The sequence below is a fragment of the Lingula anatina genome, chromosome 1 (assembly GCF_051362555.1).
Source record: "Lingula anatina isolate TDL-2025a chromosome 1, LinAna3.0, whole genome shotgun sequence".
Classification (NCBI taxonomy): domain Eukaryota; kingdom Metazoa; phylum Brachiopoda; class Lingulata; order Lingulida; family Lingulidae; genus Lingula; species Lingula anatina.
In genome coordinates, this window is record NC_141767.1 from 56737383 (window position 1) to 56753684 (window position 16302).

The 16302-nt window shown below is 33.6% G+C and overlaps 1 protein-coding gene across 2 annotated transcripts; it reads left to right on the forward strand.

Annotated features, from left to right (window-relative positions):
* Nucleotides 1-120: 120 nt before the first annotated feature.
* On the forward strand, nucleotides 121-16268 carry LOC106168561 (leucine-rich repeat- and IQ domain-containing protein 1). Of its 2 annotated transcripts, none has more exons than XM_013547675.2 (29): nucleotides 121-299; nucleotides 1091-1253; nucleotides 1793-1889; nucleotides 2094-2185; nucleotides 2400-2475; nucleotides 2650-2762; nucleotides 3034-3150; nucleotides 3452-3526; nucleotides 3676-3815; nucleotides 4048-4818; nucleotides 5190-5328; nucleotides 6018-6170; nucleotides 7729-7879; nucleotides 8605-8798; nucleotides 9003-9130; nucleotides 9270-9343; nucleotides 9513-9606; nucleotides 10080-10238; nucleotides 10454-11065; nucleotides 11308-11416; nucleotides 11577-11696; nucleotides 12034-12086; nucleotides 12763-12966; nucleotides 13265-13359; nucleotides 13793-13900; nucleotides 14032-14164; nucleotides 14388-14466; nucleotides 14676-14778; nucleotides 15046-16268. In XM_013547675.2, exons 2-29 carry the CDS (start codon nucleotides 1095-1097, stop codon nucleotides 15177-15179), a joined length of 4482 nt encoding a protein of 1493 aa, XP_013403129.2. In that variant the 5' UTR covers nucleotides 121-299; nucleotides 1091-1094; the 3' UTR covers nucleotides 15180-16268. The 2 variants fall into 2 exon arrangements, with proteins under 2 accessions (XP_013403129.2, XP_086857654.1); XM_087001528.1 differs by having other exon boundaries at nucleotides 124-299; nucleotides 1094-1253.
* The last annotated feature ends 34 nt before the right edge of the window (nucleotides 16269-16302 follow it).

The following is a 16302-nucleotide window of genomic DNA, read 5'->3' on the forward strand; positions in this document are numbered from 1 at the left end:
TATTGCTTATAAGATATTTTTAATTAAATATGAACATATTTTTTAATATATTTTGATATAAAATCTGTCATGTAACCTCTAGTAACTTCGTTATACGAACACATACATAATGTCATCAACGAAAATTACTTCACGCTTTAGAGTTTTCACAAAGGCTCACGGGTAAATTCCAATATGGAAGATAAACTTCAACGCTTTACCGTAGTTACAGCAGAAAGACATTGCTTTCATGCCACATTTGTTAGGAAAGCGGTATGAAGCAAAGATTTATCCCCATGAAGATATATTCCAACATTTAGGTAAGCGGAAAACGAATATCGTGAGCATGTTATACTCACCCAAGCATTGGATCGAGAACGTCGAATTTTCACATCATTTTAAGTTTTGTCAATCACTACTACAAACAACTATATATCAGTATTCCACACATCAATAAACGTTATATTGAAAGAGGTCCGTGAAATACATGATATGTATAAATGTGCCTCGCTTGGAATTAATAATTGATGGTAGCAAACATACAAGTATTGTACAACAATGGATCTCTAGAGGACATTTCCCCGTTCTCATCAGTAAACTACCAGTACTACTGTACATGTAACATGGTTTCAGCTAGTGATGTACACGACTGAATCAGTGGTTGACTGGCACCCATATTTATCATTTGATAGTTCTATTGATATTGAATGTATCATAAAATTGCATGTTAATGTTATTGTTAAGTAATCAAAAGTTAATATATACTCAAATTTATAATTTTATGTCAATCACAATTTATCAGAAATTAATGCAAAATATAACTGGGTCACAATGACCTCAAACCCACATCAATGGAGCATCTTCAAATGCCCATCGGCAGTGGAAATTAGCAGACAAGTAGTTGTAGTGTACCATAGAAATATTAAAGTCGAAATTTCAGTGTTTCATAAATTGATGTGCAATACACATGATGAGTAAAATAAAATGTGTGACAGAAAAAAGATCAGAATCATTACACTCTCAAGAACTGATGCACAGATGAATCGATTTAGAATATGCAGCAGCAGGTAGTTCTTAATAGTTAATATAAGGATTATTTGAAATTTTTCAGCAGTATGAGCTCTGAAGAAGAAGAGGCCTTGATTGAGGCTGAAATACAAAAACAGCTAGATTTAATTGATGAATTTGAGGCAAATGAAACCATAGAAGATGGGGGTATTGAAGAGGATATTACCATTGCAGGAGATGAGGTTGAGCAGAAGAGAAGACCTGAGGTAAATTGTCTCACAGGATTGTTATCATTATTACATAATGGCATATATAATACAAGCTGAGAACAAACAAGTATTTATAAAATGAGACAGCCAGTCTTGGAACATGATTTAGAAAATATGCTTATTGCATACACACCAAAACAATAGCTAGTTATGTTACATACTAGTAAAAGTAATTTTTTCATAGTTTATCTTGCTAGAACCTTCAGAGGTCTTTAATGCGCTTTTATAGATACATGTATAAATTATACTAAGCCAAGTTACTAACATATTGAAATGACTCCCATTTTTCCAAAGATGTCAAAAAATTCATCTTGAAGTTCACAAAATGATTGAGCGCAAGCATTTTTTTAGTAAGCATGCAAGTATTTGGTGTTTGAATGACTGCTTTATTTTGCCAGTTGCTACGTGTACGTTTCATTGTAGTATTAGTATATCAGTCAAGCAAATGAAGTAGTCAAGAATTTTTTTTAATTACAATTCAGTAATTTCACTCTTCTTTAAACTATATACAGTCTTTGTATTCATATATACTGCAGCTTGAGGCACCTGAGTCACGGTTGGACTTCTTTACAATAACATCTGAAGTCGAAAAAGAACTGGAAGAATGTGACGAGATCCTGAAGGAAGCAGATGGTAAGCTACTGTACACATGTCATGTTAGGTGATACTGAAAAGTTAATTGATAAAATTACTTTATGTAATGAAAACAATGGCTAAAATTTAAATATGTCACAACCTTGTAATAAAAGTATTTAGCCAGTTCAAAAGGCAGTGGATTGCTTGATGAAATACTATTTTTTGGTGCTCAGTTCACATTTTACACATTGCATTTTATAGAAAAGAAGAGAGATGACTTTAGGGGCATTTCAGTTGTGTTGGCAGATCTTGCCAGTGAAGCAGGAGAAGATCCTGAAGCTTTCAGACAAAAGGTACATCATTCTGAATAAGTAAATGACAGTCTTGTAGTGCTCTCTTGTTGTAGAGAAGGCCTTTCTCTGTTATATATCATATTATGTAATAGATCTCCTTTTTTGCTAACACACAAACTTTAAAGGCTTACCCCAAAAGATCTGTGTTAAGTGGACAGAATGCCCTTTTAAAACTTTTTTTTAACATTTAAGAGTTTTTTTTATCCAATATTAGATGTTAAAAGAGATTGAAGAATATGAAGCACAAGAAGTCAATGGTGGTATGCAGCAACACTTTGAATTGAAACCAGGTGAGTAAGGTGCTAACCTGTCTTCTTTAGAAGCGTGACTTTTTAAGGGAGGTTGTTGCAATGTAATGACTTTTCTTATAATATATTCCATTAAATATGACTTATAATGGAACTTATGAAATTACATTTTTGTTGCTTGTTGGTTCAAATTCTATCCTTTTTCTCATCAAACAGAAGAAGCTGTTGTCTCCTTGATCTACGAAAGTGACATTTTAGAAAGTCAACTAAGGGAGCAAATCAGAGAATTTGAGGAAAAAAGGATTCAGCAAGAAGAAGAAAGGAAACAGGTAAGTGAATAAGTGAATAATATTTATTTATTTATTTATTTATTTATTTATTTATTTATTTATTTATTTATTTATTTACTGTAAAAAGTCGTATATGGAAACAAGTTTTATGCATGAGGAAGACTACTTTTATAACCCTAGGTAAGCTGTCTATGCTACGAACACTAGTGTATGAAATAGATTGCATCTATTTACTAAAGATTTTGTTACAAAATTTGCAATAATGTTTATCAATTACCATGTTATAGTTTGGCTACTTATCTTTATAAAGATTGAGACAAAGATGAAACAAGAGGCTGACAGAAGAATGGCACAGTCAGATGCCCAAAGAAAACAGAAACTGGAAGAGATAAAAAAAGAAGAACAGCTTTTCCAAGAGAAAAATGTTGTAAGTTTTCATGCTGTATGGCATGTAGTGGGTTTCTACACATTGAATATCAGTGTCATGCTTTTATTGATTTAAGTTTTGAATTTGTCAAAAAAATGTAGATTTATGAAATATATTTATTCAATTTTGCAAACAAAGCTTGTTTTATCCTTAGGTTTGATCTCAGCTTAGTTTATAATACCAGGGAAGTGTTTCATAGTCTATGATATAATTCCCTGATCATACAAGGGAGTTACTATTCATGATATATTGTTTACTTGTATGCCATCAGGTAAAGTTTTTATCTATTTTCATTTTTTAGGTTAAACAAGCCGAGGTGAATTCTACGGTACAAATGGAACAGAAGAAGTTTGAAGAATCTATGAAAAAGTTTGAAGTGAGTGTCACTAATATAATAGTAAAAAGAAAAAGAATGTGCATCAGTATGTAGCAAGTAGTTGATTTAATTCAAAATGTAATAAAAATTCTGGTTTTTATACTTTAATAATTGCTGTGGTTTCACAACCGCTTTCTTTTCATATACAGGAAGAACTGCATGAATTAGAGGTGAAAACAAAGGAAGAACAGCAAGAGTTGGAACACACTCAGAGACTTCGTGCTGAAAGAATTGAACAGCAGAGAAACAAGGCTGCAATAACACTACAGGCTCATTTCAAAGGCTACAGGTAAGTATTGTGTGTCAGGTGTTTTCTTTTGCTTCCCTTCAGAGGCTATAGGCGGGCCAGGTGTAGAAAGCCCCCCAAATTCTATTTACATGTCATTGTCTTTTTATGAAGTCTGGTAATAAGTATCTGCTCTTGGATAGGATGTAAGTTCTCTTATTATGTTTCGGCATGATGCCATGTTTTAAATTGGCCATATTTTACATGACATGTTTTAAATTTAATGCACTTGCAGAGTTAAGAAAGAACATGCATCACATCTTCAGCATGTTAAAGAAGAACGTCTCAAAAAGAAAATGGAAGTTAGAATAAAAATAGTGGAAGAAGAAAGGAAACACAGAGAAGAGGTGAAAAAACAAGAGGAAAATGAAAAAATAAAGAAGCAACAAGAAGAAAAGGAATTGCTGGAAAAGAAACAAAGAGAAGAACAAGAAACAAAGAGAAAAATGATGGAATTAGAAATGAAGAAAAAGATGGAAGAAGAAAAACAAAAGCAAGAAGAGGAAAGCAAACAACAAGAAGAAAGAGAGAGAAAAAGAAAAGAAGAAGAAGAAGCAGAGAGATTAAAGAAAGAAGAAGAGAGACAGAGACAAGAAGAAGAAAAAAAGAGGAAGGAAAAAGAGGAACAAGATAGGATGAGAAAGGAAGAAGAAGAAAGACTACAAAGGGAAGAAAAGCAAAGAAAAGAAGAAGAAATGAGGAGGAAGAAAGAAGAGGAAAAACAAAAACAACTGCAAGAAGAAATTAGAAAGAAAGAAGAAGCAAAACGCAAATTAGAGGAAGAAAATAAGCGACTAGAGGAAGAGAAAATAAAGAAACAGTTAGAAGAAGAGAGAAGAAAGGCTGAGGAGAAGAAGAAACTGGATGAAGAAGAACTTAAAAGAAAGAAAGAGGCTGAACAAAAGAAGCTTGAAGAGGATAGGAAGCCCAAATCTCCTGTGCTGTCCCTTCCTCCAGAGTTGGAAGAGCAGAGGCTGGCATGGATACAGAGTTCTATTCCTTGGAGGTAACTCACTTTCACATAAAACACACTTGATTTGAATGAAATCATTTTATACTAACTGAAATAAATTGTTACTGGTGAGTGTCTAATAGGATGTGATTTTTTTATTTCTTCTATATGTTTTTATCATCATATGATATTGAAAATGACAATGTTTAAAGTCCAAATTTTTTCATCATCCTTTTTTTTATAATTCCCTGTATTTAATCAACTCATTATAATATTCATTCTGTAAAAAATCTTAATTATGTTATGGTTGCATTATTAATTATTATGATTATATTGTATTTGTGTACTGTGATTGTTCAAATTATTTTGTTTTTAGTGTAGTAAAATAAGCATGTTTTGAGTTCTTCCATTGGGTGTCATTCCAGCAAAGTAGCTGGTGAGTTGAAGACTAAAAAAGTAGCAGCAGCCAAGAGAGCTCCAAGGAGGCCAGTTTCTGCCAAAAACCTATCACTTCTTGGTGAAGACATCATACTTAATGCAGCTAAAGTCAATGCACTGGCACAGGTATACACATATTTTGAGTAAAAAGGGTGACTGTTAATTAATCTTACATTGAAATACACACACACACACACACACACACACACACACACACACACACACACACACACACACACACACACACATCCACCCACCCACCCACCCACACCCACACCCACCACCACCACCTCCTCCTCCTCCCGTGTTCATGCATAGATTTCATACAAATTTGTTTGATATAACCAACAATCCCCAACCCCTACCATTATTTGTTTAAGAGACCAAATACATTTTGAGGCAGCACCCAGCTATTATTTATACATTTTTGAAACATAACATGTTTTTGATAACATCACGAAAATCATTTTGATAATATTGTTAAAACAAACATTTACATAATGTTAGGGCTAAACATGGTCAAGATACCGCTATGATATACTTCATCAGTTAACACCAGTAATATTTTTATATTAATAATTATATACACAATTTATATAAACTCTGCACAAACAGTTTATTGTTGTTCATTTAAAATAGAAACATTTTAAAGACATCCCTATGATGCTTTAGAAAAAACGTTTTTTGAAAACCCAGAAATAATTATGTTAATACATGAATACATTTAATACATAATACATTTCAATACATTATGTGTTAGCTGGACAGTGATTTTATTGCTGTTTCACACTGATTTTTGAGTGTGTCTTTCTTAGGTGACTACAGTTGTCTTGAAGGATCTCCCAGGCAGTGTTCTCAACACTCTCTCACAGTGTCCCAAGCTCAAAGCTCTGTCCATGGTCAACTGCGGGCTGGTTGCCTTGGATGGACTGGAGGACTGCAAGGAGTTACAGTACATTGATTGCAAGGCATGTTTGTGAGACAGTACACATCTGAATAAATTGTAGTGTATTTTATTAGTTATGGACCCCAATATGAAGACCTGGAGTTTTTGTTGTGTGGTAAATCATAAATTGATTGTCTGCATTATAGATTAAATATTAGAAAGTTCCATTGTAGTGCTCTTCTAATAGGGGTTTTCAATATTTTCATTTTCCCTTTTATATTTTATTTTATATCAAGAAGCTAGTTATGGAAATTGGTCAAAGACATAAAAGAGTCAGTTTTTATAAAAGCTAAGGCAAAGAAGGCCATTTTGTATCACCCTAATGTGAGTGCTCTGATCAATTTCAATTTCAATTTTCAATTTATTTCTGTACTGGTACATAGATTGTCATGACCTTGTACAATATGATATACAAATGACGATACAATACAGTTAGTGCATTACCATCTTTATATAATGAAGATAAGTACTAGTAAAATTACTCATAAAATATTCTATCTAAGCAATGAGATAAACCTTGGTGTGATTATAAATTTACCATAAACATACTATAAACATGTTACACAAAAAGAATATGTTTATAAAAAACTTAAAACCACCGTTACATAGCTGTTTACATGGCTGTTCAAAGCCAGTTTGATGACATTGATAATTACGATTGATGACAATTACATAAGACAGATAAGTAAATAAGTTACACAGATATAAATATTGTGCCATGTTCAGTCCCACTGCCGAGTCACTTCGCACAACAGTGGGACCATACACTGACATTTTAAGGGATATGCTAAGAGTTACCAAGCAGAGCAACCACTTCACTTCTTTTCTTGAATGATTTGATTATAAAGTTGGAGAGGGACACTAAAGTATCTTTGTTGGCACTGTTAAATACATGGCATAATTGACTGTCTGGTGACCTTGAATCAGCTTTTAGGAATGAGGTTTTACTGAAAAAGGTGACTCGGTCTGTTTTGTACATTGGGCATTGGAATATAAAATGGTATTCATCCTCAATTACCCCTTGTGTGCACAGGCGACAGATTCTGTCGCACCCTTCAGTTTTTGGCCTGGTTAGCCGCCCAGTTTCGATGTGGAGTTTATGGTCACTAAGACGTAGTTTAGCAAGGGTTGACAAGATGTCGTAATTTGTTATTTTATCAACATAAGTTGCCCTTTCACACTTTTGATTAAATATACGGAAGAGAGATAAATATTTGAGAGATCAATGTAGTATTTAGGTATGGCATGTTTTATACTTTTCAGCTGTAATATTTGTAAAGAAAAATATTCAAATTGGGCATCAGCATGTGAACTCATGGACATTTGGTCACCCAAATGAAATTTAAAAATAGATTGAGAAAACATACATGGGAAAGATTACTATGAAAAAGAAATAAAAGACACAAAGCATTATGGGGAAAGTTTTTAAAAAATCAAATAACTAAAACCATTTCGATGGAGCATTTCATGCCAATAACAATTCTATAACTTCTATTAAGATGCATGCAATGGATTATTTCATGCCAATGACAATTCTATAATTTCTATGAAGACACATTCTTACTTTTCACTTTTTCCAGAGTAACGAGTTGGAGATGGTAAACCTGAAGGACCTAAGTAATCTCCTTTACCTTGACATCTCCCACAATTCTCTTACCTCCATCCATGGGCTAGAGGGCTGCTCAGACCTACGCTACCTTAACATGTCCAACAACAAGATAACAAGAATAGGTAAGAAAAGCTCACAGTTACATTTTACTGGGATGCTTTTTATAGGAGGAAAGTTTTTATGCAATGTTCAAGCGTATTTATGTTGGTACACACTGTGCAGAATAAATAACTATACGCAAATATGTGAACAAAATGTTATTACTGTAGAAGAATAAAATGAAATACTAGTGTGTAGTGTAGGTGAATACCAGACAGATTTTTATTACCTCCGCCAAGGAGGTTATGTTTTCACCCCTGTTTGTCCGTTTGTCTGTTTGTCTGTCATCAACATAAGTCAAAAAGTTATGGACCAATTTTGATGAAATTTTCAGGATATGTCAGAAATGGGTTAACTTAGAAGTGATTAGTTTTGGTGGTGATCTGGATTAATAATCAATAATAATCAAAAATTACTGCCTTTGCAGAGGTCTGCGCTCTCGGAGTGCTTTTCTAGTTGTGATATATGAACAATTGTAAACATGCATGTGTAAACTTCAATGTGTCTAGTCATTATAGTATAGCATTTTTAGAGACAAGTTAACATATTTGACCATAGTAGAGCACAACAATTGTTTCAAACCCTACATTTTCCTTTCAAAAGTGTACAATTTCTTTTTTGACAATAAACAAATATAAATCTGGCTTCTTTCTAAAATGATAGTGTTTGATAACCCTAGGACTTTTGGTCCTTTCATTAATATATTGGGACTGTTAACAGATATGTTATAATTGTCTTTTTTTTTCAGGTGGCCTAGGTCACTTGAAGAGGTTACACACATTATTGCTGTCCCATAACCAGCTGATATCAACCAGGGGCTTAAGTGAAGCTCCCACAATACAGTGTTTAGACTTATCCCATAATCATCTTCCAACTGTAGAAGACCATGAGAAACTCTGTCTTCTACAGTCTTTGAATTTGAAAGGAAATAACATTCTTGAGGTATTTATATTTAGCCAATTTTGAAATCTTGAATTTATTTTTGTGCACTGAGTATGTCAACATCATTATCATAGGTGTATGTTAACAGTAATTTGCCTTCTGTACAATTATTTAAAAGCACGCCTATGCATCACCTTTTCTTTACGAGCTTTCTTGGTTTTGCCATTTTTATTTTATAATCATTTCTTTATGAAATACTTTCAGGTCCCAAGTCTTAGTAACCATGTTCTTCTTTATTTGCTCATCTGCGAAGATAATAGCATATTCTCCATGAACAGTTTGTCCGAGTGCTGGCTGCCACTTCTGAGGACATTATCCTTACGGCAGAATAGGTTAGTGAAATAAAATTGCCATAAAATAATAACTATCATTTATGTCTTACCACATAATGTAATTGCTGTTTGTTTCTGTGAAGAAAAAAATAACTGTATATTTGAATTCAATTGCTTATGAGGCTCTTCTTATTTATAGCTTAGGTGCAATTGGTTCGCTGAACAGATGTGTTACTCTGACATTCTTTGATGCAAGTAACAATGAGATCTTGGGTAAGTTTACTACCAATCAGTCACATTTTGTAAGACAGTATGCTCAAACCACTTGAAATGATTATCACTTCATCCTGTAATCCATTAAAGGCTATTAATTGTTTCTCTGCTTATTCTAATATATTAGTGTTATGAACAGTTTCTAAACTTTTCCCTGTCTTGTTCCTAGAGCTTGACAGTTTTATTCCTGGCTTGGCAGAGTGCAATATGTTGACCGATCTTAAGATGGAAGGCAATCCTGTAACAGAGGAGACAGAAGTCAGGTATGTCGCAAAAGAAGGGTATTTACTGGAAAATTCATGGCATTTTTCTCTCATAATGGTTTGATATAGTTTTCCTCTGACAGTAAAATGTTACACTAAAATTTTATTTTCTGATATTGTATTTTCTTTCATGTCACTTTGTATAGACATTTTATATCATATAGTTTTGGTCATCCCAAAACATTATTTATATTTATATTATAAAATTATTATTATTATTTTTACATGGATCACATATACTGAAGTTTAAGATTCATTATTATTTGATGTCAAATGACAAACTCAACATGGATTGATTGATATCTGGTCAGTTAGGGCCATTTTATTGTGCCAAACCCATATGAGATTTTAAGTTTTTATTTTAACTAATTATCCATGTAATCAAAATGGTTATCCAGAATGATTTAAACTAGCTCTAATCTATATTATTGGTAATCAGTTACTTCTATGAACATTTTTATACACCTTCCCAGGTCTTCCCTACTGTCTTGTTTGCCTCGTCTACAATGTCTTGATGGTGCTACAGTCTGCAGCTCAATGAAGTGTCCACCTAGAACAGTGTTTGATATCATGTGTGAAGCTCAAGTGAAACGGTTCTCTTGTCTAGAGGATGGGTACCTGAAATCACTGCGGTAAGATGGGTAAATTGTCTGCTGTAATTATTGCATTATTGAACAACATTTCTATTTAATATTATTAATCATATTTGTTAATAGAACAGTATGTTTCACTTTTTCCCTCTAATGTTTTTGTATGATTTGCATTAAATGACAAAAATGTTTATATAAGGAAAGAAATTGTGTATGATTATGAAAAAAATAATTTACATGATTGTGTACTGTTTCAGGTCCTGTCATGCTAACTTTGACAAGCTAATCCAGACTCACAGAGAATATTTTGATGCTAGTCACCAACTTGCAGTTGATATTAGATACTGCCATGAATATGGTGAGGTTACTCTTCCATCTGAACCTGTATTGGCTCAGGCTGAGGATAAAACGCTTCATAATCACAACTCGACTTTCAACAATGCAGGAGAAATTTCTCCCAGAGACAATGCTACAATGCATAATGGGCCCAGTGCACCTCAGCCTGGCTATTCTGTGATACAGTCCAAGAAATCTAGTGACTTCAAGTCAAACTTAGTACCGTCCCCACCGACTTCTGCTAAAAAAACCAATGTGAGACCTTTCAGTGGAAAGAACAAATTTGAAGCAGCACTAAGTAAAGCCCAACAGGGTGCGAGTGGTGGAAATTCTGATCTTAAACCTGGGGTCTCAACTGATTTGCAAAATGTGACTCATAACCAGACATATGATCACACAGTTAAAGCCTCACCTCACTCAGTTGCTGAATTGACTACCACACAGGAGGCATGTTTGACCAAAAAAGATGACTATGCTCTAGCCAGTGGTGGAGGAAGCTTTAATAGAGATGAAGCTGTCTTTAAAAGGAAAAGGTTTGGATTTTTTGTTATTGTGAATAGTTCTCTTGGTACTTTTATTTGTATGTTATTGGTTTTGTGCTGAAAATAGCCTTTTGCTTCATGCTTATTGAAAGTAGAAATTAATACGTATAAAAGTATAATGGGCTAAGTTTATTATTATTTGAACAATACAAACTATTAAAATTTTTTTAAGTCATATTGTGAGTTAAAATTAGTAAAAAAGTAAGGTTTTAGAATGAATTTGTAAAATGCAGCTTGCAAGAGATAGCAGCCACCAAGGTCCAAAGCCTGTGGAGGGGATATGTAGTGAGAAGAGATATTGACAATCAAGTTCAGTTTTGGCTGGCTGCAACAAAGATCCAGGTGAATAGAATTACATTCCATACTTTCAACATAAACTGTAGACATAAATGTTTTAAGCATGCAGCTGTCGATTATTTTAAAGTTAGTTAAAAATATCATCACTTACAAAAATCTTTAATATGGTGATGATTTCTTTGTTTGTGCACATTAATTGTTCTAGGCATTATGGAGGGGTTATAGAACCAGAAAGCTACTGTCCAATGCCATCAACTATGCCAGGCAGGACGACTCTGATGAGGACTTTGCTGAAATTGACCTGTCTGCTTTCGACTATCAGGAGGTAATACTATTAATTTTACCTTCTGTACTGAGGATATTGGTTCATTGTCTTATACAGACTCTACACCTTCCTTCATTGTTCGGCTTATGAGTTTATTTGAACTTACAGTGCAACTTCCACTATAAAAGCTAGACCCCCCCATTGATAATAAGTCATATCACTCATCATTGCTACTATTACATTATAATATTTTTAAAACACCTTTACACATTTAATGCCTAGGGTTAAATGCAAAATACTCTTTAGAAGTTTTTTAAAATATATATATATTTCTTCCTAGATAAGTTAAACAACAGAGGTATGCACATGTATATCAGTTTTCTATCAATTATTGCAGGCTGATTTGGATGCACCTTGGAAGCCACCAGATACTCCACAATTACCTGGAAAGTAAGTTTGTCTTAAAATTTAAGGTGTCTTCTAGCTGTGAGATAATTCATTTGTAAACATTTAGTTATTATTTTTTTGCGTTTAATCTTGGTCATGTAGATAGTAGTATAGACATCGTAGAAAAACTATGATAGCTAAAACTCTCAAATTTTTAACATAGTTGCAATGTCATGTAAGAAATTAACATGCCAAATTCTAATGTAAATGATTGATTTTGAAATAGAACATTTCAAATTTGATGCAAACCATAAGGATAAGACCTTTAACATCTCAATGAAAATTGGATATATGTCATGATGATACTCAGTTGTTTTGGGGAAGCTGCTAAATGATTATCTAATGAGAAAGACTTTATAGCTTGATATGATAAAAAAATAATCATATATTATAGTAGATTCAATAACCAGAATTGTAACTACATAATTAGCCAAATGAAATTGTGTATTTCTGAACTTGAATTGACAGTATGAACAAAGACATTTTAAAACAAGTACGTAAATTCCGTGTTCAATACTTTGTATCAGATGCTTCATTTTATTGACAATGAAGAGTGTACACTTGTGCTTCTGGTTTTCATTGATTTCTCAAAAGTGTCAATTTCTTGAAGGGCGAGTCTAAAACTTAACACAAATCATTTGCTTACCTATATCTATTATTTAAGTCCATCTTTTTCCAGCCATCCAGTACTTGGTAGACCGTGGTCAGGTCTAGATCCCCACCCTCCACCCAGGCAGGCATGGAGGAGTGCTGACTCCCCTTCAGTGGCTGGGGAACCCCAGGGTAAACCACCACGTCCTCCCAGCTCCAGCCTCAGTGGTGCAGAGACACACAGAACAGGAATGTCCAAGATGTCCAAAAAAGATGAGCTCTCAGAAGAATGGTGAGTGGAAAAATGCACATCATGCTGTTTAGTAAACAAAGACTTTTTATGTTGTTTATGTTGTTGACTTTTTATGTACTTTTTTTAACTTCATCATTTGATATCATGACCTCTAAGGTCTTTTTTCTTTTTGGTACAAGATTATTTCAAAAGGAAATCATGTGCAGAGTAAGAGAATCATAACTGTACAATAGATTTCTTTAATACCACATATGAACTGTAACAACATGTTATCTGTAACAATGTATTGAATGCCATGTATTGCCTTTCACAACTGTGTAAGTTTTTCTAATTCCAGGGGCTTCCATGACAGTAGAACAGCTGAACTCATGCTGCAGAGAGCCAAGAAACTCAAGTACAATGCAGAGAAGAGAAAGAAGCTAAACAAGCTAGGTAAACAAGAGAGATTTAAAAGATTAATCTGAGTTTGTAACTGAACAATTTTGACGAAGAGATATCACCACATTCATAAGTATTCAATCGTCAGAAGGTGTTTATTTGAAAAAAAACAAACAAACTAATAAACAAATAAACACCTCCTGACGATTGGGCATATCTTCTGGGTATGCCCGTGAAACTCAGAGTCGGGGTTGATACATGTCTCTTATTTTTTAAATTTATTTATTAATTTTAATTGTGTGTGTATGTATATATTATATGTATGTCAGTTTTTTTTATACACACTTAAACAGTGATAGAAAGTTGAATGATACTGATATGCTGAGTTTAAATATATTATGTATTATTTTGATGACATAAATATTCTATTGCATCATTGTTGCTAAAAAATAAAAATTTCCTGTGTGGCATTTTCATGTTGTTTCAGATCCTAAGCAACGTCTGGCACTATTCCGTAAGGGTGATCATCATGGAGTCAAGACCCCTGTGCAGAAACCTGTGAGACCCATGGTGCAGAGGAAGGAATATTTTCAAGGTCTGTGTGCAAGAATTTGTCTAAGTACTTGTTTACATGTTTCTATAATTTGTAAGCAGCTGTTGGCATTTTTTAATTGTGTAAGATCTGGATAGTTTTTTAAATATAAGTATAACATGTTTTCACTTCAGCAATGCATGAAGAGGCTGCAAGGAAGGAATATGAAAAGCAGGAGGAAAATGAAAGTAAAGTGCAGAGAACATTTGAGTGGTTACATACCCAAGTGGGTGAACATGATGTTTCAGATTCAAAAATATATAAAAGGTAAGGTTGTTGTGATATTGCTTGTCTATTTTAAAGCCCTTGGGTTATATTTCCATTTAATTTTTATTTCAGTAATTTTTTTTTTATATTTCAGTTGGAAAATTTGGAAAATTTAATCTGATTAAAATACCAATTTTTGCAATCTTTATAACGCACCATTTAAACCACAAAATTTGTATATTGAAAATGTACTTCTAGTTCATTTTTACATTCAACATCTTAGGCCTGTTCGTTTTGGCAGTGAAGGCAACCTTCCTCAACTGCATCAAGATGTCTTGTCTGGTGGCAGAGTTTCATTGGTGGTAGGTCATATTTGCTCACTACTTGTCCCCTTGAATGTTCTCATACATAGTATGCTAGTAGTAAAATCAGCTAAAAATTATATAAAAACTTGAGGACTGGTATGAATGTTGCTGTTGTGAGCACAGGCCTTGTTATTGTTTATGCACCCACCCACACTCACCCACACATATCATATAGTTAACTATTATGATACACATTGATAATATAGGCCAGCCCTGCATCTATGGAGCTACAGTCAGTCAGAAGTGCCAGTACAACTGGAGACAGGACAAAGAGCAGACGACACTCTGTGGAGGAGACAAGCCCAAGAGGTGAACTTTGTGTGTACTGACATCCAGGTTTATCTGAACTTTTGTTTAAAACCTGAATTCTCAGTAAAGGGGACAACTTTTTGATTGGGTTACTTAGATAGTCTGGCATATTTTAAGATACTTTTATCTACATTGCAGTATGTTTTATTTAAAATACATATAACTATTAAGAAATATTTGCCTACCTGCTTTAGTAGAGGCTATTTACAAAGAAAATAAGTAAAATTTAAGGAAATGTTAAGTATGTCCATGATGATTCTTTTACAGGTGGACTGGAGCTTCCAGCAATAAAGACTAGTTCAGCGCCAAGTATGAGAGTCAAAGAGAGAATTTCCTGGCGTAACCCAGAGGTGAACAAAAGCTCTGGCTGGGGAAGTGGGAAAAGAAGAATAATTAAGTGATGGTTAACTGATGTCCCACCCAACAAGGCTTTGTTCTACTGCCTAGTGGTGCAAGACTGCTCTTTCTGTTCCTCAGGGCGACTGTGCCCTTTACAGTACTGAACCTCATCCTGTCCATGCCATAACAGGACTCTGTGTCCTTCTTCAGCACTGAATCTGATTCTGTTTAGCAGCTACTAGTAGTGAAACATGTCATCATGATGGTTCTTTCTTTTTTCATAAATAAAAGACAGATGATTGAGGAAGGCCTAAAGAGACAAGTTCAGACAGTCTGAGTTAGCAATTGTGGCTGTATGTTCAACTGAAATAAATAAGAGCAAAATACCATTACTGATTGGAACCATGGGAAAAAAATTATCCAGACATTACATATCATGAGGATAACCTTGAATTGTTAATCTGTGTGAGCCTCAGTGATGAATGCCACTCTGATTCTCTGAAGAATATTCTGAGTGATAATTTTTGTGCAAATCGCCTTCTTGAAATTTACATCTTCATCTAATTATAAGGAATTCTTAATTTTTTATCCATGGAGTAAATCAAACCAGAAGAAATATTTTCAGTATGTTTGCATTGTTTTACAAAAAATGTTGATTTTATGTACAAGAAAACTGATTACATCTTAATACAAATTTAAAAACTTAACTCCTGAAATATTTTTATATTTCAGTTATTAATGGTATGAGTATGTTTTAAACAATTTTACGTTATTGATTTGGAATGATTGTTTTTACACTCCACATGTGTTGACATGTTTTCGAGCCAGATGTTATGTAATGATCAGCTATATTTAAAATTCAAGTGCTATTTCAATTGACTTATTCCTCTTATTCTGGCCCTGCCTTTCCTATCAGTACTGCCTATTGTGTATGTGTTAGCCTTTGCCCCTGCGGTCAATGTAAACAGAAGTGATGAAGGAAGACCACTCGGCACATATTTACAGTCCGTCAGTTTTCACCAGTGCATTCTGAGCCTTTTTTAAATATGTTGTGATAGACTTGTCATATTTTACTGCTTAGAAGGTTTTTTACTTTGAATTATTAATTTATATATACAATAAATTTTAAAAAATAATAAGTGAAAATTTAATGTCATAGTATTTTATGATGTCTGTGGGCTACAA